This window comes from Plecotus auritus (genome assembly GCF_963455305.1).
Source record: "Plecotus auritus genome assembly, chromosome: 1".
Taxonomy (NCBI): Eukaryota; Metazoa; Chordata; class Mammalia; order Chiroptera; family Vespertilionidae; genus Plecotus; species Plecotus auritus.
In genome coordinates, this window is record NC_137770.1 from 68,470,694 (window position 1) to 68,494,799 (window position 24,106).

At 40.9% G+C, this 24,106-nt stretch overlaps 2 protein-coding genes across 3 annotated transcripts; both read right to left on the reverse strand.

Moving 5' to 3' along the window:
- Window positions 1–27: 27 nt before the first annotated feature.
- Window positions 28–19,996, reverse strand: AFG2B (AFG2 AAA ATPase homolog B). Of its 2 annotated transcripts, none has more exons than XM_080674395.1 (8): window positions 18,069–19,996; window positions 16,450–16,635; window positions 12,254–12,412; window positions 9,496–9,705; window positions 8,651–8,875; window positions 7,180–7,314; window positions 5,071–5,196; window positions 28–2,273 (listed from the first exon to the last, which is right to left on the reverse strand). In XM_080674395.1, the coding sequence occupies exons 1-8, from the start codon at window positions 19,161–19,163 to the stop codon at window positions 2,106–2,108; spliced, it is 2,304 nt and encodes a 767-aa protein (XP_080530521.1). In that variant the 5' UTR covers window positions 19,164–19,996; the 3' UTR covers window positions 28–2,105. The 2 variants fall into 2 exon arrangements, with proteins under 2 accessions (XP_080530521.1, XP_080530522.1); XM_080674396.1 differs by having other exon boundaries at window positions 1,930–2,273; window positions 5,071–5,191.
- Window positions 19,997–20,172: 176 nt separating this feature from the next.
- On the reverse strand, window positions 20,173–21,169 carry LOC308251277 (gem-associated protein 8-like; the record flags this gene model as incomplete). Its single annotated transcript, XM_080674427.1, has 1 exon — window positions 20,173–21,169. One exon carries the CDS (start codon window positions 21,167–21,169, stop codon window positions 20,462–20,464), a length of 708 nt encoding a protein of 235 aa, XP_080530553.1. The 3' UTR covers window positions 20,173–20,461.
- Between the last annotated feature and the right edge of the window lie 2,937 nt (window positions 21,170–24,106).

Below are 24,106 nucleotides of genomic sequence, written 5' to 3' on the forward strand. Positions count from 1 at the left end.
AATGGAGTCAAAGAAATCCTTGATCTGACATCATCCTTTATTGAGTATTTTAATGAGAAAACACATGGCTTTTGTCCTCAGGGGGCTTCCAAAGTTCTGATGAGACGTTTTCACATCAAAATTCAGCTTCTAACCAAAGTATGGGTACTAGACTTCCAGAGTGACAACTAGGAACAAAACAAGGGGCCTCTAGCTAGAGCCTGAGGGAGGGGTTCCAGCCAGGGTGCCCAGCCTAGGGATGCAAAGGCTCAATGCTGCCTTGTCCTATGAAACCAATACTGATGAAGAATATGAATGAAAGCTGTCAGAATTCTAAGTTTCCTAGGTATTTCCCCTACTACTCAAAAGTGAGGGGTCATGTTGTTAGCATAACTTAGATGAATTATATACCTATAAATAACTATTCCCCAAATAGTGAGGTTTGTCTTAATCAATGTGTCCTGGCTTCAGTCAGAAATAGAAAATTTTCCAACTTAACATTTATGACTTCATATATTTCATACACTACGCTCTGATCAGACCCTTAACTCCTTTGGTTTGTATGTAATTTCCTGCATGATTTGTCTGAGACCCATGCTCCCAGCTGCCCTATTAGTGCCATGTCTGTCTCATTTGCGTATACTTGTGAAGAAAGGCTCAGTGAGATGCTTACCTGATATTGTTAGATGAGAAAAACAAGTTACACAGTAAACCATGTTTTATCTATGCATGCATAAGGAACTGGAAGGTTAAATACCAAGTGTGTTCATCTGTATTTTCTAGTATTCTGCTTCCATAATAATGGAAAATAAAGATGTATATATAATCTACCTCCTTAAAAAATTCTTATAAAAGGAAAAATAGTAACTATACAGTGGAAAAACTGAACAATTCCATAAACAAGTGGTCAAAATTAACGTGATCTCTGAGGACACAGCACTTACATACTGCTGACTGGTAAGGCAGAGCCTGAATGTATCATGGTGCCATATCAGACAAATACAGATCAGGAAGCACTGTTCTATAAAATAATTTGTACTCTTCAAAAAACTCCAAGGTCAAGAAAGACTGAGGAACTGTTTCAGATTAAAAGAGGCTAAAGAGTAAAGAGTAAAGAAACAGCCCAGCCGACATGGCTCAATGGTTGAGCATCTACCTATGTACCAGGAGGTTGCTGGTTTGATTCCTGGTCAGGGCACATTCCTGGGTTGCAGGCTCCATCCCCAGTAGGGGTGTGGAGGAGGCAGCCAATCAATGATTCTCTCTCATCATTGATGTTTCTATCTGTCCCTTTCCCTTCATCTGGAATCAATAATATATATATAAAAGAAAAAAAAAGAGTAAAGAGAGAGGACGACTAAGTTGAGTATAGGGTCCTAGACTGGATCCTGTTATGGGAAAAAATGACTACTGGCACAATGGAGGAAGATCATGGGTCAATAGATTAATATATTGTATTAATGTTCAATTTCCTGAATTTGATAAATGCATTGTGGTCATATAAGAAAATACCTTATTTGTAAGAAATATGCACTGAAGTATTAAGGGGATGAAGGGGCATTAGGTATACTATCTATTCTTAAATACAGGCATACCTCAGGTATACTTCAGATTCGGTTCCAGACCACTGCAATAAAGTATCACAATAAAACGAATTGTAAATCTTTTTCTTGGTGGAGGGTCTTGCCTTCAATTTGTAAAAAATGCAACATCTTGGGAGCATAATAAAGTGAGGTGCAATAAAAATGAGGTATGTCTGTTCAGCATATAGCAAAATGTTAAAAAATAGTGAATATGGATTAAAAATATATGAGTTGTTTGTGCTATTCTTGCAACTTTTCTGTAAGTATGAAATTATTTCAAAATAAAGTTAAAAAAGCAATCAACCTAAACCCAAACAAAAACTACCACCCCACTACAAAATCAACACAATACATATACTTTCTTTCTAAATTATGGTATTTTAATATACCTTTTAGAACTAAGATGAATCTTAGCTTATCAGGCACAAGATTGTTTGGTTTTTTTATTTACAGGAAATACCATATATACAAACCCTAAAAGTGAAGTTGCAAACTATAGTGCAAATTCACATTTCAATTAATCCTTGAGCAGGTATGTAATTTTTAAATATCCTCTAAGTTAGAAAATCCTTGTTTCTGAAATAAGTTTTTATATAAAGTCAAATCCTTGTGACTTAAGGATGGTTTTACAGTCTTAAGTGATTTTAGAAAGTGCTCCTGTTTCACTGTGGTTGCTTCTAGTCCATCTTCTTGCAGAGCCAGCAAGGCAGCCTATGAGAGACAATAAGAGATGATTTGCTCCGTTTTTGTTTTATAATATATAAAGTCTAAATGCAAAAATCTCAGTCTTATTTCATAGAATTCCAGTATTCATGACAATAAGAACATTAAACTAAAAAGTTAATGATTGAAAGTCCTCTTAGTAGAACTTTTCTTCTACATTAAACTCTGGCCTTAAAGAAGGAAAAAAGAAAAAGCAAGTTGCAGAATAACATATACATTATGAGCCCATATACATACTTAAAGATGAAAGACTATCTTCCTGACCTCAGACTAGGAGTTTCTAAACAGGACACAGCACTGACCATAAAGGAACAGATCAAATACATACTTCATGACTCAACAATTCTCTTTGTAGATATATACATACATGAAACACATATACACCAATAGACATGTTCAAGATTGTTCATAGCAGCATAGTTCATAATAGCAAAATAGCAGTAACCTAAATGTTCAGAAGTGATTTCCTTAGGGATAGAGAGTGGGAAGGCCCAAGAAAGGCTTCTGAGAAGTTGATATTATTTCTTAACCCGAGTGGTGGATATACAAGTGTGTTCACTTTATGTTAATTCAATGAACTGTATCCTTATGATCTGTGTATCTTCTATAGAAGTTTATGGAAAGAATATATGCACCCCTACATCCCTTAAAACATTATTTAACTAGTGGTCCGGTGCACGAATTCATGCACATTGAAAGGAAATTAATTAGAAGAAATATTTTAATATCGCTATTCGCCCTTTCTCTATAATAGAAGTGTCATCCAAATTCACGATCAACAATGACAGATCGAAACACACTCATGCGATTGGTGCCAGCATGAGCTTTATATGTATCGTGCATGCGCAAGTCAACTTAGTCTTTTAAAAATATAGAATAAACTTGTTTAATTAGATCTGCTTTCTGATTTAGCTAAACTTTTTCCAGCCCAGTGAAGCACCCCAACTTCTCTTTCAGGTAATTGTCAGCAACACAGCAGTAAATATCAACATGAAGCAGATTATTATTGTAGATCACGCAGGGAGAACTAAGGGTAAAATATTTAACTGCAGCAGTGTTTGATTATATTCTGCGCAGTGAGAAAACCTGAAGTCATTTTCAAGGTCCACCATTTCTTACTTCTTTTCAGTCGGGTCAAGTTTCTAAGCTTTCTAAATCTCCGTTTTCCAGCTAATGAAAAGAAAATAGGATTCCACCGCGTCTCCTATCTACCTACTCCAGGACTTCTGTGAGGATCAAATGCCATGAGGCATGGGAAAATGCTTTACAGACTTTTGGTTAAACTGTAAAATGTTTCCACCTGGCTGTAAAGCAAGTCGTGTTCCTGGGCTGAAGAAATTGCAAGGAGGCTAGTAGCTAGGGAGAGGAAGCCGGCATTGTTACATGATGTCATTACCCAGCACCCACAGCCACTGTTTCCGGGCTGGGCTGTGGGCCGCATTTTGCGCCATGGGGTCTCGGCAGTGTTGGCTGCGATTTGGTGGGCGGGCTCTAGGGTGGTGGTGGGGCCTGTGTCCCACTTGGGAGAAGCTGAGTGTTGCTTTGTGGGCGCCAGGTCCGCAGTGCCATTTCTCTGTAAGTGGCCAGTGGGTGTCACGACAGCTCCTGCACTGAGCATCTTCCCCCTAGTGGTCAGTGCGTGTCATAGCGACCAGTCGGACACTTAGCATATTAGCCTTTTATATATATAGATAGCCAAGGTAAGGAACAATCCAAGTGCCCATCCAGAAAACAAGTAGATAAAAAAGTTGCAGTGCACATATAGAATGGAATATTACTCAACCATAAAAAAAAAAGAAATCCTACCATTTGTGACAACATGGATGGACCTAGAGGGTATTATATTAAGTGAAATAAGTCAGACAGAGAAAGATTAAATACCATATGATTTCACTTATATGCAGACTCTAAAGAACAAAATAAATGAACCAACAAAATTGAAACTGAATCATAGATGCAGAGAACATACTGAGGGTTGCCAGAGGGGAGGGGCTTTGGGGGATGGGTGAAAATGTGAAGGGATTGAGCAGTACAAACTGAGAGTTACAAACTAGTCAATAAGGATGTAAAGTACAGCACAAGGAATACAGTTAATAATCTTACAATAACTATGTATGGTGCCAGGTGTGCCCTGAAAATATCGAAAAGACCACTTTGTAAAGTATAATTGTCTAACCTGGAACTAATACAAAATACTAGTAATACCAAATGCAAACTGTAGTTGAACAATAAAATTAATAATTAAGACATTATTAACAATATTCACAGAAAGGGAACACTGGACAATGGCTTCTTTTGCCCTCAAAATAAAGTCTAAATGCCTTAATGTGGCTTATAAGGACCTGAGTGATCCAGCCACTGTCCACCTCTTTAATAATGTCATTACTTATCTCCAATCATCTGCATATTTTATTCCCTCTGCCTCAAACTCTGCTCTTCCCTCCCTTAGCCTGCTACTCCCTCATCATCCTCCCAATTTCAGTTTACACATACCCTCTCTCGGAAAGCCTTCTATAACACCCAATCTGGGTTGGTGTTCTTCCTAGATGTTTCCATAGCACCCTAAATTCCCCAACTCACTACATATCTTCAGTTGCCAATTAGAATTATGATTTGCCTCTCTGCACACTCCCTATAAGCTCTATAAGGAAAGGGGCTGCATCTGTCTGTCTCACCTTGCCCAGTGCCTGCTCCATAGATGCTTTTCAGTAAATACCGGGTGAATGAAGATCTGAATAAAGGAAGACATGTTCTGAACCATAGATTTCTTCACTAATTAACTTACTTCTTTGCAGAGGTTTCCAAGATCAGCTCCAGAGAAAAAACAGGTCTCTGCTGCTAAGTTTTCTAAAGAAACAGCAGGCCCCACTGGCATGTTTTTTGTACAGACTTTCAAAATAGAAAGCCTGCCCTGGAACAAAATATAATATGTTTGTAACCTTATAACATTTATGTTTCATAGATATTACATTAAAACATTTCAAGTTATAGTTTCCTATTATATATATATATACTCTGTGTGTGTGTGTGTGTGTGTGTGTATACACACACACACACACACACACACACACACACACACACATACTAGAGGCCCGGTGCACGAAATTTGTGCACATTAAAAGGGGGACCCAGAGTCAAGTCCCCGCCCACCCACATGTGCCTCAAAATCACATGAGACCCAGACCCGGCCGCCCCCCTCCCATTGGGCTAGATCAGGGGTGGGCAAACTTTTTGACTCGAGGGCCACAATGGGTTCTTAAACTGGACCGGAGGGCCGGAACAAAAGCATGGATGGAGTGTTTGTGTGAACTAATATAAATTCAAAGTAAAGGAGTGGAGGGGAGAGCAAGAGAACCGGATAGAACAGCCAGATCCGGCCCGCGGGCCGTAGTTTGCCCACATTGGGCTAGATCCAGACCCGGCCAGTCTCACCCTTGTCAAGCCCCGCCGGGCAGGGGGCGTAGCCTCAGGTTCTCTGGCCCGGCGCCAGGCCGAGGGGGGAGGGGGGGGGAGAGGGGCATGGCCTGAGATCCCCTGTCAAGCCCCGCTGGGTGGGGGGCATGGCCTGAGGTCCCCCATCAAGCCCTGCCAGGTGGGGGGGGCACGGCCTCAGGTCCCCCGTCAAGCCTCACAGGCAGGGGGCGTGGCCTGAGTTCCACCGACCCAGCACTGGGGGTGCACCTTGAGGTCCCCTGTCAAGCCCTGCCAGGCAGGGGGGCGCAGCCTCAGGTCCCCCGGCCTGTGCCGGGGTGGGGGCCGCGGCCTGAGGTACCCCGGCCTGGCGCTGGGGAGGGGGGAGCAGCCTGAGGTCCCCCAGCCCAGCACCAGGACAGGAAGCACACCTTGAGGTCCCCTGTCAAGCCCTGCCTGGCTTGGCGCCGGGGCAGGGGGTGAGGCCTGAGGTCCCCATCAAGCCCCACCCGGTGGGGGGCATGGCCTGAGGTCCCCTGTCAAGCCCCATAGGGGCGGGGGAGGGCGTAGCCTCAGGTCCCTGCTGATTGCTTATTAAGGCTCCTTAAGGGAACTTGGCCTCAGCTGTGTGTTTAGCCATCTTTGTGACAGAGTGATGGTCAATTAGCATATTCCCTCTATTAGATAGGATATATGAATCAAACAATAAGAATCACTTCTGAAGAGGTAAAAACAATTAACTTATCGATAGCTCATATGACAATGGTAAAAATAATGACATCATGATAAAATTTTAGTATCTTTATAGTTGATTTTTAAAATAGCCAACCATAGATATATCTCTTTAAGAGGCATGATGAATCTCTCTTTTGGGCATAAACAGTGCCATCAGACATGTTTAAAAGTAAACACATGACCTGTCAGACACAATTTAAAAACATAAGACTTTAAACATTTTTTAAAATTTTTTCATCCCTTCAAAACTTGATAAAGGCCCAAGGAAGGGAAAAAATTTGTTCTCTGTATCTTTCACCACTCCCTGCCAGTGGCCCTGGATGTTAAGGGCAAAGAACTCACTCATTCTTTGGCAGTGGATACACTATGTAATCTCAAAATCTCAGATTTCTCCACTGTAAAATAAGGATGCTGACCCATATAAGCTCCAAAATCCTTATAACACTTTAGGGTTCCTCCTTTCTAGTTGCAAAATAATGGTAAGTAGACTCACCAAACTCACTGAAGTAACTACCTTACTTTTAGGTTTATATTTCTCTGAAAATAGCACCGGAATACCCAGAAAAAGTAGATTGAAAGGATGATTTATGAGGGGCCACCAGGCAGGAAGAATGCAGAATCCAGTGTACAACACATACCATGTACACCCACATCCTGTTTGGGATTCAATTCTGCCAGTCTCCTCAGGGTTCAGACACTGATGTGTTGTTAAGAATGTTCCCACAGAGCAAGTGTGTACAATGATTACCTTTTCATCTGGAGGTGGAATATAAATCATCTTATCTAACCTTCCAGGCCGTAACAAGGCATCATCTAACACATCAGGTCTATTTGTTGCCGCAACAATCATGACATTTCGATTAAAAACTTCTTCAAACTCTACCTGAAGAAACACAACACGAAATAATGTCAATAAGTAGTTAATTATTCAATGTATTTTTTTAAATTACAAATTTGTTTTTAAATAGGGATATCTTTTTCTTGGGACTGGGATGCTTATACCTCCTATCCAGACTACCTTCACAATAATCAAGGTACCCCAGAAACAAATGATTAATCCAAGAGCTACTTGTACACATGAGGAAGGGGTGGCCAACCGTGAAGGAACATCTCTCCAGGAAAAGTCTTACTTCATAGCAGAAAACATCTACCTGGTATCTGAGGCCACCTGAGCATCAGCGAATGTTTATATTTAAATAGATGACTTCAAAAGACATAAGCATATGACAAACATGTGGAGATGTGTGCCTATGAAAAAGCCTTGGCTCTCATCCTTAAAGAGGGAGATTTACTTTACTTTTTAATTTTCTTTCCAGAGGCAGAAATATGACAACCTAAGCTGCAAGTATATAAATCTTGGATACAGATAAGAAATACCTAAAAGCAGCCAGGCCATGACCTTACACACTAAGCATGCAAAATTATGTGTTGAACTGAATAATCAGAGTAGTTCAACACTAATGTGATTTCTCAAAGCAGTGAGTTCCCTGTATCTGCAAGTATTTTAGCTGAGGTTGGATAAACACCTATAAGACACTATACAATAATTCATGCACTATGAAATCTGATGAGAACACTTCATTGGTCCCTTCAAATTCTAGTGGCATATTGCCTAAGGAGCTGTAAGTGACTCTCTTTCCATGGAACAGTTTTAAAAATGGAAAATAAGTATTAACAAGAAAAGAATAAAACACAAGAAAAATTATTTGTTAAGGATTATTTATTTACTGACATCAACCTCTATCTGGGGAAGACTCGGAAGAAAGGAAGGGGACTTCTAAAGGTCATTTTAACTTCATTATAAACAAGGGAACCCCTTCCTCAAGGAAACAGAGTTTTCAATTACTACAATTATTGAAAAAAATAATCTGCTTTGTTTAATAAAAAATAAATTTAAAAAGGGATAGAGAATGGAGATATATATATATATATATATATATATATATATATAGAAAGTCCTTTCTCCATTAGCAATATGTAAAGTTATACTTCTAAATCTTAGAATAAATAAAATTCACATTCATATATAGCTAAGTTATTATCAAATTTACCTCACCTTTTCCAGCTAAAACACAAGTTTACCAGCTTTGTAAATATCCTAACAGAGCCTAATGGAAGGGATACAATTCCGCCTATGAGATGAAGCCAGCTCAGGACAAGCTAGTATAGATCTGTTTAACGTGGGCCTGGAGTTTTGGTGGAATCTGGGTAATAAATACCTCTTTATTTTTTTTCAGCTCCTTGTATTTACCCTCTTGATCTGATTTACTTCCTCTTCTCTCGATAGTTTTCAGTCCAACGCCATCTAATTCATTCAGGAGAACAGAAAGAACACGCTCTTGAACATTACATCCTGTTTTGCTGACTGATCGAGAACCCAAAATTGAATCAATTTCATCCAAAAACACAATTGCTGGAGTGTTTGCTCTTGCTTGTCGAAATACCTTTTGTTAGGAAAATAAAAATATTAAAAAGCTATATATGATGCCTTACCTAGATGAATGTGTTTTCTTTTACATTACTATTTTTACAATGTAAAAAAAAAGAGAAAGATTCTAAATGCCTAAAAATTGGGGAACAAATAAATAAATGAGTATTATGTAAGGGTTAAAAATCATGTTTTCAAATAATTTTTAGTATTATGGAATTTTAAAAGTGATGTTACATTAAAAAAAAAAATTACAATAAAGATACACATATCTTCTGCCCAAGCAGATAAAAAGATGAAAGAAATTCACTAAAATGTTAATATAGGTGGAGGGGTTATGAAGTATTTCTTATTTATATTTTTCTATATTTTCTATAAACAAATATGAATAACTTTTCTAATCTATAATAATAAAAGTGTAATATGCTAATTAGACTGGACAGCCGAATGACCTTCCAGACATCCTTCTGGACAAAGCCAGGGCTACAAGGGCCAAGCCCCTTGCACGAATTTCATGCATCGGGCCTCTAGTAATAAAAAAAAGCCTTTTACATTTTTAAAAAGGTTTATCCTTAAGGCATGAAATGAAAATTCAAAAGTAAACTTAACTACGTGGAGGAAAATAAACCAACAAACCTGAGACAAGAGTTTTTCTGAATCTCCAACGAAAGGTGAAAAGAGATCAGCTCCGCTCACTGACACAAAGGAGCAGTGACAGCTGGTAGCCAGGGCCCTCACGAGGGTGGTCTTAGCACATCCAGGGGGGCCGTACAGGAGAACGCCCTTGGGCTGTGTCAGGCCCATCCTAACAAATTCACGAGGGTATTTCAGAGGCCATTCAATGCTCTAAGTATACAAAAAGAGACAGTCATTTTAGTGTAACAAAAAAACATCAAATTCAGTAAATGCATCTATTCAACAATTCTCCAACAATTCTCAGGTACTCATACTCAGCAGCTGGGGATCTTATAACCTAAGTCAGGTCACATCACTGCCTTCTTAAAATCCTTCAACGACTTGCCATCAGAATTAGAATACGTTCCAATCCAAACTCCTTACCTACCACTGCTTACAAGGCCTTACATAACCTGACTATCCCCCTAACACCCCAGTTCCTTCCCATCCCAGGGCCTTAACCTGTTGTTCTCTCTCTGCCTGTACTCTCCCTCAGGTCTTTGTGTGGATATCCCTCATCATTCAGGTCTCAGCTCATATGTCATTTCCTCGGAGAGGTCTCCTAACCACTATAGTTAAAGCAGACCCTCCTCCCCTGAGTCATTCTATGCTATTGCCCTCCTTTCTTTTGGAGCACTCATTCCTGCACTATCTTGATTATTATTTTTCCATGTTTGGTTTGTCATTCTGCTCCTACTAGACTATAAGCCAATTTCACCTCTAAATCCCCAGCACCTAGAATGACACCTTCACTAAGTAGGCTCTCAATAAATGTTAACTGGAGAGTAAATAAAGCTTCACTACCCTTTAGGTAGATAGTTTTATCATCATAATTTTACAGATGTTGAAACCCAGACTTAGAAAAGTTAAGTAACTTTCTCAGAGCTGATTGCTAATGAGGCAGAACTGAGACTGACCATAGGCAGTACAGGTCAAGGGCAGAAGCTTTTAACTACTGATATATAAGACAAGACCTCTCTACCCAGGCCTCATATTTCAATTGGGGAGACAGGCTTGTAACCGAACAACCAGGCCAGAGAAGGCCATGGAGAAGAAACAGTACATACAGAGAGACACAAAACCAGTACATACAGAGAGACACAAAACCAACTAACTCATCTCGCCAACAGTAAGTAGGAACAGAGGGGAGGATGGGAGAAGCAAGGAGCCATAGAGTTGACATGGAAGGAGGAGTCAGATGACAATGAGCCTTAAAAGTTTTAGGCAACACTGAGGGAGCAGTATGACAAGGGACTGGAAGGAAATGAAACTAGAGGCAGGGAAACCAATTACAATTCTCCTGCATTGACTCAGACTACAGAAATAATAAGGCTGGATGTGTCATAGGAAGTAGAGATGGTGGGGAAAGGATGGATTTAAAACATAAAATGTAACTGTATTTTACACAGGGACTAAGTTCTAAATCCAGAGGGGAAGTTATGTGCATGCATGGCATGACCATTTAGAAGACAGGTTTCTGACTTGGGGATGGGATGGCTGGCTGTCTTCACTGGGGTAGGGAATTCAGGTGTGGAGGTGAAATTGATGAGCTGAACTTTGAACAAGCTACGTTTGAGATCCCTGGAAGTTATCTGGTAGGCAGGCAGCTAAGTACTTCTGATAATCAAAATGACCGTCTGCAGGATATAAAGATTTTTGAGCTATTTCAGGGGACAGTTGGAGGCTTGGACGTTGAGATCATGGACTCACTCACAGAATGTAAAAAGAGGACTCTCAGGAGCGTGGAGCACTAACATTTAAAGTACGGGAAAGGAGTGTTCAGGAAGGCAGAAAAACTAAACATCTCAAAGCTGAAGAGCTTTCAACAGGAAGGTATGGCTGATCTCTCACATGTTTTGTGAAGATTAAATGGCAATGATGATCAAAAAGCAGGGCATATTACAAATGTGTTTATCCATGGACTCCGTAGATCCATAGCTCCTAGTTAAGATGGATAAGTGATAATGGATACTTATACTGGTAAGTCATGCTTTTGTATGTGTAGAGAAACCTAGTTCCTTATGGCAAGATCACCAGAAGGTAAGCTGGCAAAATCAATTTCTGAACCTGCAATGCAGGCAAGAGGGTCTGGAGAGCTATGACCCTCAACACACCCACTGTGAGAATCAGTATCAAGTAGCCTTCCAGGCCATACTGATTGTTTACTATAATGTTGTGCTTCCACCAGTCCCTGGGCAAAGTGAGGCCCACCACCTATGTATTTGTACAGCCCACGAACTAAATCATTTTTATATTTTTTAATGCTTGGAAAATAAATCCAAAGAATATTTTATGATGTGAAATTGTATGATTTCAGTGTCCATAAATAAAGTTTCGACAGAACACAAGCACTCATTGTGCATTGCCTGTGGCTGCTTTTGTGCTACGACGGCAGTTGAGTGGTTACAATAGCGGCTGTATGGCCCACAATATTTACTATCTGGCCCTTTGCAGAAAAAGTTTGCTGATCCCTGTTCTAGATTATAAACTCTTTAAAGAAAAAAACAGTAAGAGCATGAGGTAGCAAATTATGAAATATAGTATTTGATGTCTATAGAAGTCCAATTAAATAAGGACTGAAAAGTGATCACTGGTTTTAAATGTGAGGATCAAAATAGTGATGGTAGCAAGAGCCGTTTCAGCGTAGCGTGTTTTCCTCATAAAGGCATTACATTTAAGCTGTAATATTCTACTGGCTTCAGCAGATTCTCCATCTCACCTGTTTTAACTTTAGTTTTACATCTTCAAGGCCACCAATCTGTTCCCAGCTAACAGGCTTGATGTCCATCAGTCCAATGACACTTCGAAATGATGAAGGCTGAATCTTTTTAAAAGCTTCAAAGAAGTCTGTTTCATCTATCATCGGACTGTCCTGGTTCTGAAGAAAAGCACCCAAAAAAGCAGAATCAAACCAAAAGTGAGGTGAGATTTTTGGAATAATTACTTTTATCTTCTTTTGAATTTTATAAAGAAATTTATACATACAGTACAAAAAAACTAGAACCTCTCCCCCCAACCAATCATCCCTGAAAATGTCAAGTTTCCTGTGTATTCCTAGTATGTTTTATAATAAGCATATCCTTTCAAACAGATAGCACAAATGGGAGACCACAGCACACATATTAATTTGTACTTTTTTTAAAACTTAGAAATCTTTTCATGTCAACTAGAACGCTACCTCATTCCTTTTTTTCTTCCTCACTTCTACATATCAAGTATTTTATATAATTTCCTCAAAGCAGAATGACAGGGTTTAAGAGTGTGTACATTTATAGTTGTGACAGCTATTACCACACTGTCCTCAAAGCTGCATCAATGAATACTTAGCTGCTGTTCTCCCCATACCTCTCCGGCACTGGACATTACCAAACTTGTAAATTTCTCCCAGTGTGACAGAGGAAATGAGACTCAGAATTGTGCTAGTTAAATTTAATTAGAAAAATCACTTTTTGGAACCATCATAGTAAAGGCTTCTTTGAGCAAGAACGGAGTCTAATCCAGGGGAGGGAATGTCTGATGAAGAGCAGGATATCTGCACGATCTCAAAGGGTCTCCTCATAGATGTATTAGTTGCAAAGGGAAATATAGCAGCTTTATATTGAGAAACTGGACAAAACCTGGACTGGATAATCACATCAGTCACTACTTAGTGGTATCACCAATGAGGATGGTGGAAATCTTCTGCTACCCAAAGAAGGACACACCATGACGTAAGGTAGTATTCCCAACAGGCATGCATAAACTGAACCTATGAAGCAACATTAGGCAAACCCAAACTGAGAGGCATTCTATAACATCACTGACCCGCATCCTTTAAAAATGTCAATGTTAAATATCTCACTCAAAAAATAAAAGGCCATGGAGGTGTTCAAGACTAAAAGTAAGTAAAAACCAAGTGTAATATATTATTCTGAACTAAATTCTCTACTGAAGAAAAAATGCTAAAAATATTGAAAACATTTCCAAAATCAGCATGTGGACTGTAGAATTGATAACATTTTGTATCAATATAAAATTTCCAGAATATAATGATTATACTTAATAGTATTGTATGAAAATACTTTTGTTGTCAGGAAACAGACATTCAAATATTAAGGGAAAATGGGTTATGATGTATGCAACCCAACCTCAAATGATTCAGAAAAAATACATACATGCAGAGAAAGAGAGAGAAAATGATAAAGCTAATTAGGTAAAATGTTAAAAACTGGTGGATTTGGATAAAAGATTTAGCAGTAGTTACCTGTCTTGCAACTCTCCCTAAAATTTTATTTATTTTAAAATAGAAAGTTAAGAACTGAGACTAATCTTTAAAGAGAATTTTTCATGTTTATTGGCCTTTTGTAATCCTGCTCATAGCTTATTACCCATTTTCTCCTGGACTGTTTCTCTATCATTTCATTTTTGGCTATTAGGTCTTAGGTTAAGCTAAGAGAGTCCATATTTACTATAAGATTATATTTTGAAGAGCAATTTCCTTAATCATTCTAGTGAAGCAAGTTTTTTGTTAGAGTTAAAAACTCATATTTCTATTTGTAATATCTGTATTTTTTTTAAGTATTTGCCCTCTTATATCAAATTTTAAACATTTACTTGTCCAAAAATTCCCATTTTCAATAAATATTTTATCCCATTTATGTAACACTAGAGCCCGGTGCACGAGATTCATGCACTCAGGGTTGGGGGTCCCTCAGCCCGGCCTACACTCTCTCATAGTCTGGGAGCCCTCAAGGGATGTCTGACTGCTGCGGAGGTGGGAGAGGCTCCTGCCACCACCGCTGCCCTTGCCAGCCATGAGCCCAGCTTCTGACTGAGCGGTGCTCCCCCTGTGGGAGCGCACTGACCACCAGGGGGCAGCTCCTGCATTGAGCGTCTGCCTCCTAGTGGCCAGTGCACATCATAGCAACCGGTCATTCCATTGTTCGGTCGTTTTGCATATTAGCCTTTTATTATATAGGATTATATAAATGAATATATATGCATAGAACAATTCTGAACAGCATTCCTTAAAAAATATTAATAATTATAATCTCTGGAAAAGATTTTAGGCAATCTTTACTTTCTTTACAATTTTTTATCTTGTTTAATTTCTTACAAAAAACACTATTAAATAATTTTAAAAATAATTTTTAACTGGTTGGCAGTATTAGATACTGGGTACCTGCATGCTAATTAATTTTTAGGTAACACCTACTGACACTTGAACATCCCATCTTTTTTCAAGATCACTTACGTATACATTATTTCACTTGCTTCTCATAATCCTCTCAGGCAGATAAAATTCTTTTCCTTCTCTATGTATATGTGCATGTGTTAAACTATATTTCTCATCTTTTAATAAGAACTTCAATGTGAACAACTTTAATGTGTCCCATGTCTGCCCTGGCACAGACAGAGGCAGTAGCAGCCCCACGGCTGCCTGGAGGGGGAAAGAAGGAAAAGATGGAGCCGGTACCTCTCCAGATGCCTCTGTCCCTTCTTCCTTTTTGCCTTTCTTTCTTCCACTTCCCCTGGTTGTTTATGAACTCAGCCATCACCTGTGGTAACTATGCCTGGGCAGGCCCCTCCTCAAGTAGCACTGGGCTCCACCCTAGGATGACAGCAGCTGGCTGGCACACCTAAGCCAAGGTGCTTAAGGTCAAACCTGGAACTTCAAAGCAAAGGAATCCTAAATGTAAATCTCCTTTCCCATGCCCTGATATTCTCTTCATCCCCTCAAAAGGCAAAATACACCTTTAAACGTGGGATTTGTCATTAAATCTTCAAGCAGTTTTGGTTCTAAACTCAGAAGATGAGGACATTAAGTTCATATAACTCCGTCCCCTCCTTCAGTGTAAGAGTAAATGTATATGAAAAGGAAATAAGGAAGGATACAAATTATCTAGGTAAAGAGATCCTTTAGGGTAAGTCATCGTTTTATAGTTTAAATTGGGTTTTAAAAATTATAAGATCAAAGGACAATATTACCATTACAACAGAGATTTATAAACTTTGTCCCCAAATCCTCAGCATGCTGAAATTAACTTTTTTCTAAAGGGGTTTAGAAATTCAGGATTACTTATTACATACAAAGTAAACAGATTTCTCAATCCGTAATGTTAAAAACTATTGCATTTAAGCTAATATTCTAAATATTTTTAAGAAAGGTAATCATGAATTAAAGATTTGAATGTCAAAGTCAAATTTTTAAAATTACAGGTGCCCAATCTTTTCCTGAGTTAGAAAAGGTTATTTTCCCTATACTTGTTAATAAGAAAGGGAAATAGTATTATGACAATGGAAAAATCTCAGCAATACCACCTTATCCAAGAAATCAAAGTTACCTAATAGATACAATGAGAACACAATATCATTTGATATTTCTGCCAAAAATGAAAAACCTGAATCAAATTATAAAGAAACATTAGTCAAATCAAACTGGGGAGTATTTTACAGAATAACTGACCTGTATTCTTAAAAAGTTAGTCATAAAAGAAAGACTAAAGAATGGTGGGATTTTAAAAGATTAAGAAGTAATGACAATTAAATGCAGTGTGTAATCCTGGATTAAAAATAATATTTTCGTTTTCCCTTTTAAATTTTTGCTCTATATGAAATGTGAGACAATTGGTGAGATTTGGATAAAGCCTATATAGATTCAGTAAAAGTACGGTGTCAGTGTTAATTTCCTCATCTTGATCACTGTACTTTGGCTAAAATTCTTGTTTGTAGGAAATATACACTTATGTTTTCAAGGCTATAGGGGCATCATAGCTACAGTATATTCTTAAATGTTTCAGATGTAAAAATATATGTAAGAAACAGCTGTGGAAGGTGTCAAAAGTCCCAAGAAAATGTACTTACCACTTTTTTTAATCCCCCAAATTAATCTTAATTTAAAAAATTAACATACATGGTCATAGATCAGTTTCCTACCTTCTCACTATGAAGCAAAGCGTGTAGGGCAGCATCCCTACAGAGTGCGGTCAGGTCTGCGCCAACATAGCCAACTGTCATTTCTGCAAGGAGGCTCAAATCGACTTGACTAGAGATGGGCATCTTTGAAGTAATCACCTGTAGAATTGCCTTTCTTTGTTTAAGTGTGGGAGTCCCAATGACAACCTATATGCAAAGCAAAAAATAATGTTTGTAGCTTCAAATATCATTATTTTTTTAATACTCACCCAGGATATTTTTATTGGTTTTAGAGAAAGAGGCAGGGGGAGAGAGTGAGAACATGGATGTGTAAGAGAAACATTGACTGGTGCCGAAACCGGTTTGGCTCAGTGGATAGAGCGTTGGCCTGCGGACTGAAGGGTCCCGGGTTCGATTCCGGTCAGGGGCATGTGCCTTGGTTGCGGGCATATCCCCAGTGGGGAGTGTGCAGGAGGCAGCTGATCGATGTTTCTCTCTCATCGATGTTTCTAGCTCTCTATCCCCCTCCCTTCCTCTCTGTAAAAAATCAATAAAATATATTTAAAAAAAAAAAAAAAAAAAAAAAAAGAAACATTGACTGGTTGCATCCAGTATGCACCCTTCCCAGGGATCAAACCCACAACCTTTTGGGTGTTTGGGAAGATGCTCAACCAACTGAGCTACCCGGCCAGGCTAACATATTATTTTATATCCTCATAAACATGTACAATAACTTAGTGAGCAAATTAGGAATTATTACTATGTATTCTTAAGCATACCTCAGATTCTGAACATATGAAAATCCTAATTTTCCAGAAGAGTAACACTGGCTAAAAAGTTGCACAATGAAAATTACATGTCATTTAACAAATTTTTGTTATTTTTGAGACTGTACCAAATTCTAGGAGCCAGTGATACAACAATAAACCAGATAGTCTAGGGCCCAGTCCTTATGGATCTGATTTGGGAAAGTAGTATAGTTAGTGAAAGGACGAAATTCACTCAAGTTCAGAACAAATTAAGCTAAAAGTATGCAATTATCAACTCTCTCTTTAGAATCCTACCACAAAGTCAAACATCACTTTAAACTAAACACTATTCAAACTATTTAATAGAAATCAAGAATCAATTTAAGACTGAAGCCTATAAAACAGGTCAGCTGTGAATACTCAACCTTCCTTGGCAACTCAGGATAGGATGTAGGCATCCTCACAAGCAAGGAATAAATCCAGATGAGTTTATATCTGCTCCGATTTAGTTATTCCCTGACTTCACCCTTTTATTTTGTCACACTTATATCTCAAGACTATCCTTTTACTTTAAACTCTCATTCTAAATTCATTAGAATTTAATGCGCTTGTAAGCAAACCTACTTCCCCTAAAAAGTGTTACCGGATTAGTATTCTTCAGGACCTGCACAACAAAACTGTCCCCTAATGCTCGAGCACCTTGCTTCTCAGAACAACTTGATCCTGGAGAAACATGTCCTGGCTTGCAGACCATATGTGGACAGAGAACCAATGTGTTCTTTGCATTTCAAAGAGGCCCAATCCCGCCTCACCAAGTTCCAAACCTAAATGGCAGGGCCAGAAGAGGACGAGGTTCCAGGGGCAATGGGGTAACTGGCCTGGCCTATTTACCTCTCGGTCAAATCTCCCAGGTCTGCGCAGCGCGGGGTCCAGTGCATCTGGCCGGTTGGTGGCTCCCACCACCACCACCTCGCGGTCCCCACTGATGCCGTCTAGCAGCGTCAACACCTGGGCCACCACGCGGCTCTCGGGGGCTTGGTGTGCGCCGCCCCGCCGGGGGCACAGCGCGTCCACCTCGTCCAGGAAGAGGAGGGTAGGCCCGCGGCGGGCCAGCTCCTGGGCGCGCTGGAAGACCCGCCGCACGTTCTCCTCCGTCTCCCCGGGCCGGGCGCCCTGCAGCGCGGGGGCGCTCACTGCCAGCAACTCCGCGCCCGTCTCCTGGACCACGGCCCGCACTAGCTGGGTCTTGCCCACTCCCGGGGGGCCCGCCAGGAGCACCCCGCGGGGCACTGCTAGACCCAGCGCGGCCAAAGTACGAGGGTAGCGGAGCGGTAGGCGGAGAAGCTCTCGCAGCGAGTCGGCCGCCCCCGAAAGGCCCCCCAGGGGCACATCGGGCTGCGGGTGCGTTTCCGACGGAGGCACCCCGCTGAGACTAATGAGGGTGTGAGGGGTGACCAACCCGGCCGGGTCTGGGACGGGCACCCCGCTGACGATGTGAAGGGCGGCCACCGGGCCCGGGACACCGGGCGGAGCGGCCACCACGTGGCCCCGGGAGACTGGCCGGTTCCTCAGCAGCTCGTGCGCCGCCTCCAGCACCGCGGCTGGATTCGGGACCCAGGGCGCACCCACCCGCTCCCGCAACTCTGGCCACACGATAAGGCGCCGGAGGGGTGGGCAGGGTACCAGGCGGATGCGGCTCAGGCTGAGGTTCCCCCGGAACCCCGGCGTCCCGGCCGTCGATCCCTGGCTCGCGCACTGCGGATCCAGCTGCACAAACCCGTCCGCTCCGTCCCGCCGCGGCCAGGCGGTGCAAAGGCAGGAGCCGCTGTCCGGCAGCGAGATCTTCACCACCGAGCCCAAGTGCGCGCCCAGGGCACGGAAGGCTGCCGGGCCCAGGCGACAACGCTGGGTACCCCGGTCCCGAGTGTCTACGGGTAGGAGCTTTAAGGTAGGCCCTTCGGGCAGGGGGCCTGAGTCGGGAGCCATGGCACACGGAGGAACCTAGCCGAGGAAAGCTGGGTAGGAATTCCACCCGGGCCGGAAAGGCCCGCACACCGAGCACCCGGCCGGAAGCAGGGGACGCGCATGCGCCAGGAAAGAGTCACTAGCCTCTGAGTGGAGGCCAAAAGGGCCAATCGGGAAGTTATGCTCTGGGCCTGGGATATAGTTTGCTGCGGTGTCGGGTTTGATGAAATACTGGCGATTCCATAGCTTTACGGACAAATCGCTACGGGCGTCTGGGAGGCAGCGGAAGCTAACTTCACTCGGTCTAAGGTCTGATGACTCGGTGGTATGGAGAGCCACCTGCATAGCCACTCTTTCCCAGGCGCATCACCACCTGTGCACTGAATGTCAGCCTAGACTGCAGTTTTGTGAGGAAACCTCTCCTGTCCCCATGGGCACAGTATTTTGGAGTGCTTTGGTACGAATGTCTTAGGTGACTTGATTACCTGAGAAATAACATCCGTGGCGCCTTCGACAACCCGGGTTCCAACCTGTTTGGAAGGTTCAGGCATGCCCTTCGTATAGAAAAACGCCAAACGCCAGCACAGCAAGAGAGAAACCCAATGTAGCATTTTAAATCCCTTGAAGAAGGAAAACCAGGCCATCTGACGTATTGTGGTACACCAATACATTCTATTCAGGTTCCTGATTTACTCCCTTTAATGTTCTTTGACAACAACTTAATTGTAACCTATTCATGTGATACGTGATTATTGTCTATTTGGGGCACAGTAATACCAGTATTAGAGTTGATGCCTGTCTACAGTAACTCCCTGCTGTTCTCTTTCCACCTTTCCTCTCTTCTAGCCACATGGAATGACTCTTATCAGCTGGAATACGTTTCCTATCTTTTAAAATTCTGCACATCAAGAAGAGCTACGGATATTCAAAATAAAAAATATGCCCTGTTTTTATCCTACTCACATCCTTCTACCTCTATTTTCCCCACTTTCACTGCAATCCCAATTTATTTATTTTTTTGGTGTGTGTGTTTTGTTTTTGTTTTTTTTTTTTTGCATATGAAATGATCATTTTATGTCAAAGGAAAATCTCTCATGCAGGCAACAGTACACGCCCTGCTGCTTAAAAAAGGATGATATATTACATTATCCTTCCCCTTCCCCACACCCACACCCACCCCCATCCTGTGACAGGCCCACTGGCACTTCGGTGAACATGCTGATTTCTCAGGACAAAGCCCTCTTACCCTGAGAAAATGCACAGAAGCAGATGAAGGAGCAAGTCCCAGAGGAAGGGGGTGATGGCTGGGGGCCCAGGGCTCAAAACTTCAGTGGAATGACCGGCCAGTACTTGGGCCGCTTTTGGTCAAAGTGTTTATTAAAGCTCAGCTGCACGGCGGCCTCCATGGCCTGGATCTTGGCCGCGCTGTCCCCGTACAAGCGCTTCATCTCGGCCTGGCGCCGCTCGCTGGGGCTCTCGGAGGGGGGTTCCATGGAGCGGCCCGTCTTGTAATACAGGTCGTGGTCGGCGTTCACATAGTCTTCCAGACGCTGCGCGTCCAGCTGCTGCTGCCGCCGCCGCTCTTCCCTGTGCCTCTCTGTCTCCGCAAAGTACTGGCGGAGCTCCTCTGTGATCTCCATGCTGCTCAGGTCGTACTGCACCCCAGCATCTGAGTCGGTCTCCGTGGCCTCCTCTGTGGACCAAGATTGGTCTTCGCTTGTGCTGTCATGAGGATGGTGCCCAGACCTTGGAGAATGTGAATAACCACAGTGGGAGCCCTGGGAGGCCAAGTGATGGTCACAGAAGGACTGAGGAGATCCACCCTTCTTAGCATAAGAGCTCTGGGGAAGATCTTCCGGAGTGAAGTACCATGGAGAACTGAAATAAGACTTGACGGCCTTCCAATAGGCATTCTGGTGGCTTCGCATCCAAGCCATTGCTTGATGATAATGTTGCCAGTATCTTGCGTACACTGGATGACAAGACCAAGGCGTGGTGGTTTCTGATGATGCCGCCTTTGCTGCCATCTCTGATTGTGAAAGTCCAAATGGGCACTGAAACTGGTGGGCTCGTAGCTTGCTGATCCTGGGCGGTGGGATCTGTGCAACCCCAATTTATAAGATTTCAAAATTGAGATTGCAGATAGAGTGCTTAAGTTACTGGGGGGTTGTTGTTTTTCTACTTATGCAAATAGTTTACCCTTGAACAACACTAGAGTTAAGGGTGCCAACACACACACACACACACACACACACACATAGTCAAAAATCATTGTATAACTTTTGTCAGCTCCAAAAACTTAACTGCTAATAGCCTTTTGTTGGTTGGAAGTCTTACCAATAACATGAACACTTCATTAACATATTTTGTATGTTATATGCATTATAGGAAATAGTCACTTCACCCTTTCTCTAAAAGGTCCAGTTCTCACCTTAGAGCAACCAAGAATCCTGTTCCAGAGCCTTCAGCTCTTATTCACTCTCTCAGCAGAACTGTAACTGGCTTTCCCAGGCAGTGAGTGAAATCCATTATGTCTCTTCAGACCATTGCAACACTATTATTTCAATTATCTTAATATCCACATTTATTATACCATTAATTAACATAGTTTTCTCTTTGTGGAAAATCATTCTAGGAGTTGTGTGGTTCTTTTTTAAAATTTGTTTTTAATAAATTTGGTGATTCTATGACCTGAAGAATATCAATTAAAACACCAAAAGTTTGAACCAAGTCCGGAACCATATAGTAAGCCCAAAGGCTACAGGATTTTTGAGTTTAACATATTCTCAACTGTGGCTTCTATTAGATTGTCCCAAGATTTACACTGGGTGTATGAGATGGTCTGTTGTCTCTATAGTTACTTATTTTCACATTAGTTTCTACATGTCTCAGGCCATGCAGAGCTCACTTTCAAAGTTATAATTTAATTGCTATATTGAATATCAAAATGAGACTCTCCCCCAATCCAAAATGTAGTGGTAGATCTATCTCCAAACAAACTGAATTTCTCTTGTTATAGCCTGGAAATAAATATAGCCTTTAATTGTTTTAAATAGCCTTGCTAAACAATCTTTTGTGAGATTTTCCTAAAGAGATGCATTTAACGAACAGTTTATCTTGATTTCAGTGGCTATATTCAAGGTTACAATCTGTCTAATATTAGATTAACTATAAACATTCTTAATTATCAATAAGTCTAAAATTCAAAAGAAATAGTTGAGGAGGAGGGGGGAAAGGGAAATGGGAGAGATCTGTAATATCAATAAAAATAAATTAAAAATAAAAATACATTTAAAAAAGATAGTTGGAACCTGTTTCTTTTTAGAATAATGATTGTACATTATTTGTGTGCCTTCCACATCAATAATATTACATATTAAATATTATATTTCAGGCTGTGAAATATACCATAATTGTGAAAAATCTAAAGAAAATGGTTAAGCCAGTAGCATGAGACATCTATAGATCTGTGAATCTATAGATGTTAATCCTTCTTGTGATTCCATTTTCATGTTATGCTCAACCCTAATATATTTGAACAGTAGCAATGATTAGGAGTTGCAATAGATAAGTACAGAGATTCACTTAACTACACTTGAAAATGATTTGCTTTATTGCGATATGTTCATACAGATATATCAAGTGACTTATTGCCAAAGATACCTTATATGCCAAACAGATAGGACATTGTTAAAATTGTTCTTTCAAGTTTTCCTCATCTATCAAGGCAGAAATATTCTTTACATGATAGAGAGTTGGGAAGGTGGGTGAATAGAGCCATTAGAAATCTTTGCTGAATTATAAAACCGGCAGACTATTTCACAAAACATCATTTTGACAATCTGTTCTTATAGATTTTTAGGAAAGTTCTTGTTTCATTATTTTTTAGAACTTAAGCCTTTTAAGATAATTATCTCCCATGATATTGGTTCAAACTGTTCAACTAGTAAAAGTAATAACTGTCATGTATTTATTAAACAAATGTTTATTGAATATCTACTTTGTGTTACTTACTATACCAGAGACTGAGTATATGGTGGTTAAAAGAAATGTAACTCTTTTCTTCATAGAGTTTATAGTCTAGTGAGGAAGTCAGACATTAAGGGACTCAATAAGTGAATAAACCAGATAATTAAAGGTGATGAAATTGCTATGAGGAAAAATAAACAGAAAAGGGCTACTTTACACAGGGAAGCAGGGAAGGCCTCTCTGAGGAAGTGACATTTAAGCTCAAACCTGAAGGATGAGAAGGAGGGAGCCAAGCAGAAGAATTGGGGTGGGGGTCAGAGTACCAGTCAGGAGAAAGGGGTGGAACATGTTTGCTGTATTTAAGAAATTAAAAGAAAACCAGTTTGTCTTTACCATACCTTTGGCACTTATATTCTATTTTTTCTAATTGTTTTACACATGTAAAACAAGATGAACATTTTATTACTCTGCATAGATAGTTGTTTAAAGATAGAAACTAACTTAAAAAATATGTATCTATGGTATACTTTACAGGAATCTAGTAGTGTGCTGGATTATAGTTGTGCTCAATAAATACTTGTTGGATTGAAATTAGGAATAGAGTCTGGCTATGTGGATTAGATCTTGTTCTTCCCTGGACACATCAGATGCTTTTCAGGGCAGACTCAGGTAGACCTCAAGGGTAATCTTCAAGGAGGATGTCCTTGCTCCTGACCGAGGCCACCCTTCCTGCCACTTATTATTCATCTCTCCCTCTTTTGACATTTTAAAATTTCAGTTAAATCAATCCTATCTAATAAAAGAGTAATATGCAAATTGACCATCACTCCAACACACAAGATGGCTGCCCCCATGTGGTCAAAGATGGCTGCCCCCATGTGGACACAAGATGGCCACCACAAGATGGCCAACAGGGGAGGGCAGTTGGGAGGGACCAGGCCTGCAAGGGAGGGCAGTTAGGGGTGACCAGGCCAGCAGAGGAGGGAAGTTGGGGG

Bases quoted from the DNA above. Each gene is read 5' to 3' on its own strand.
- AFG2B (XM_080674395.1), bottom strand. From the start codon at position 19,163: ATGGCTCCCGACTCAGGCCCCCTGCCCGAAGGGCCTACCTTAAAGCTC. The intron at 7,315-8,650 runs GTATTTATTACC...GTGTTTCTTCAG, and splicing joins AGCTGAAAAAAAATAAAGAG to GTAGAGTTTGAAGAAGTTTT. The intron at 2,274-5,070 runs GTAAGTTAATTA...TGTCTCTCATAG, and splicing joins TTGGAAACCTCTGCAAAGAA to GCTGCCTTGCTGGCTCTGCA.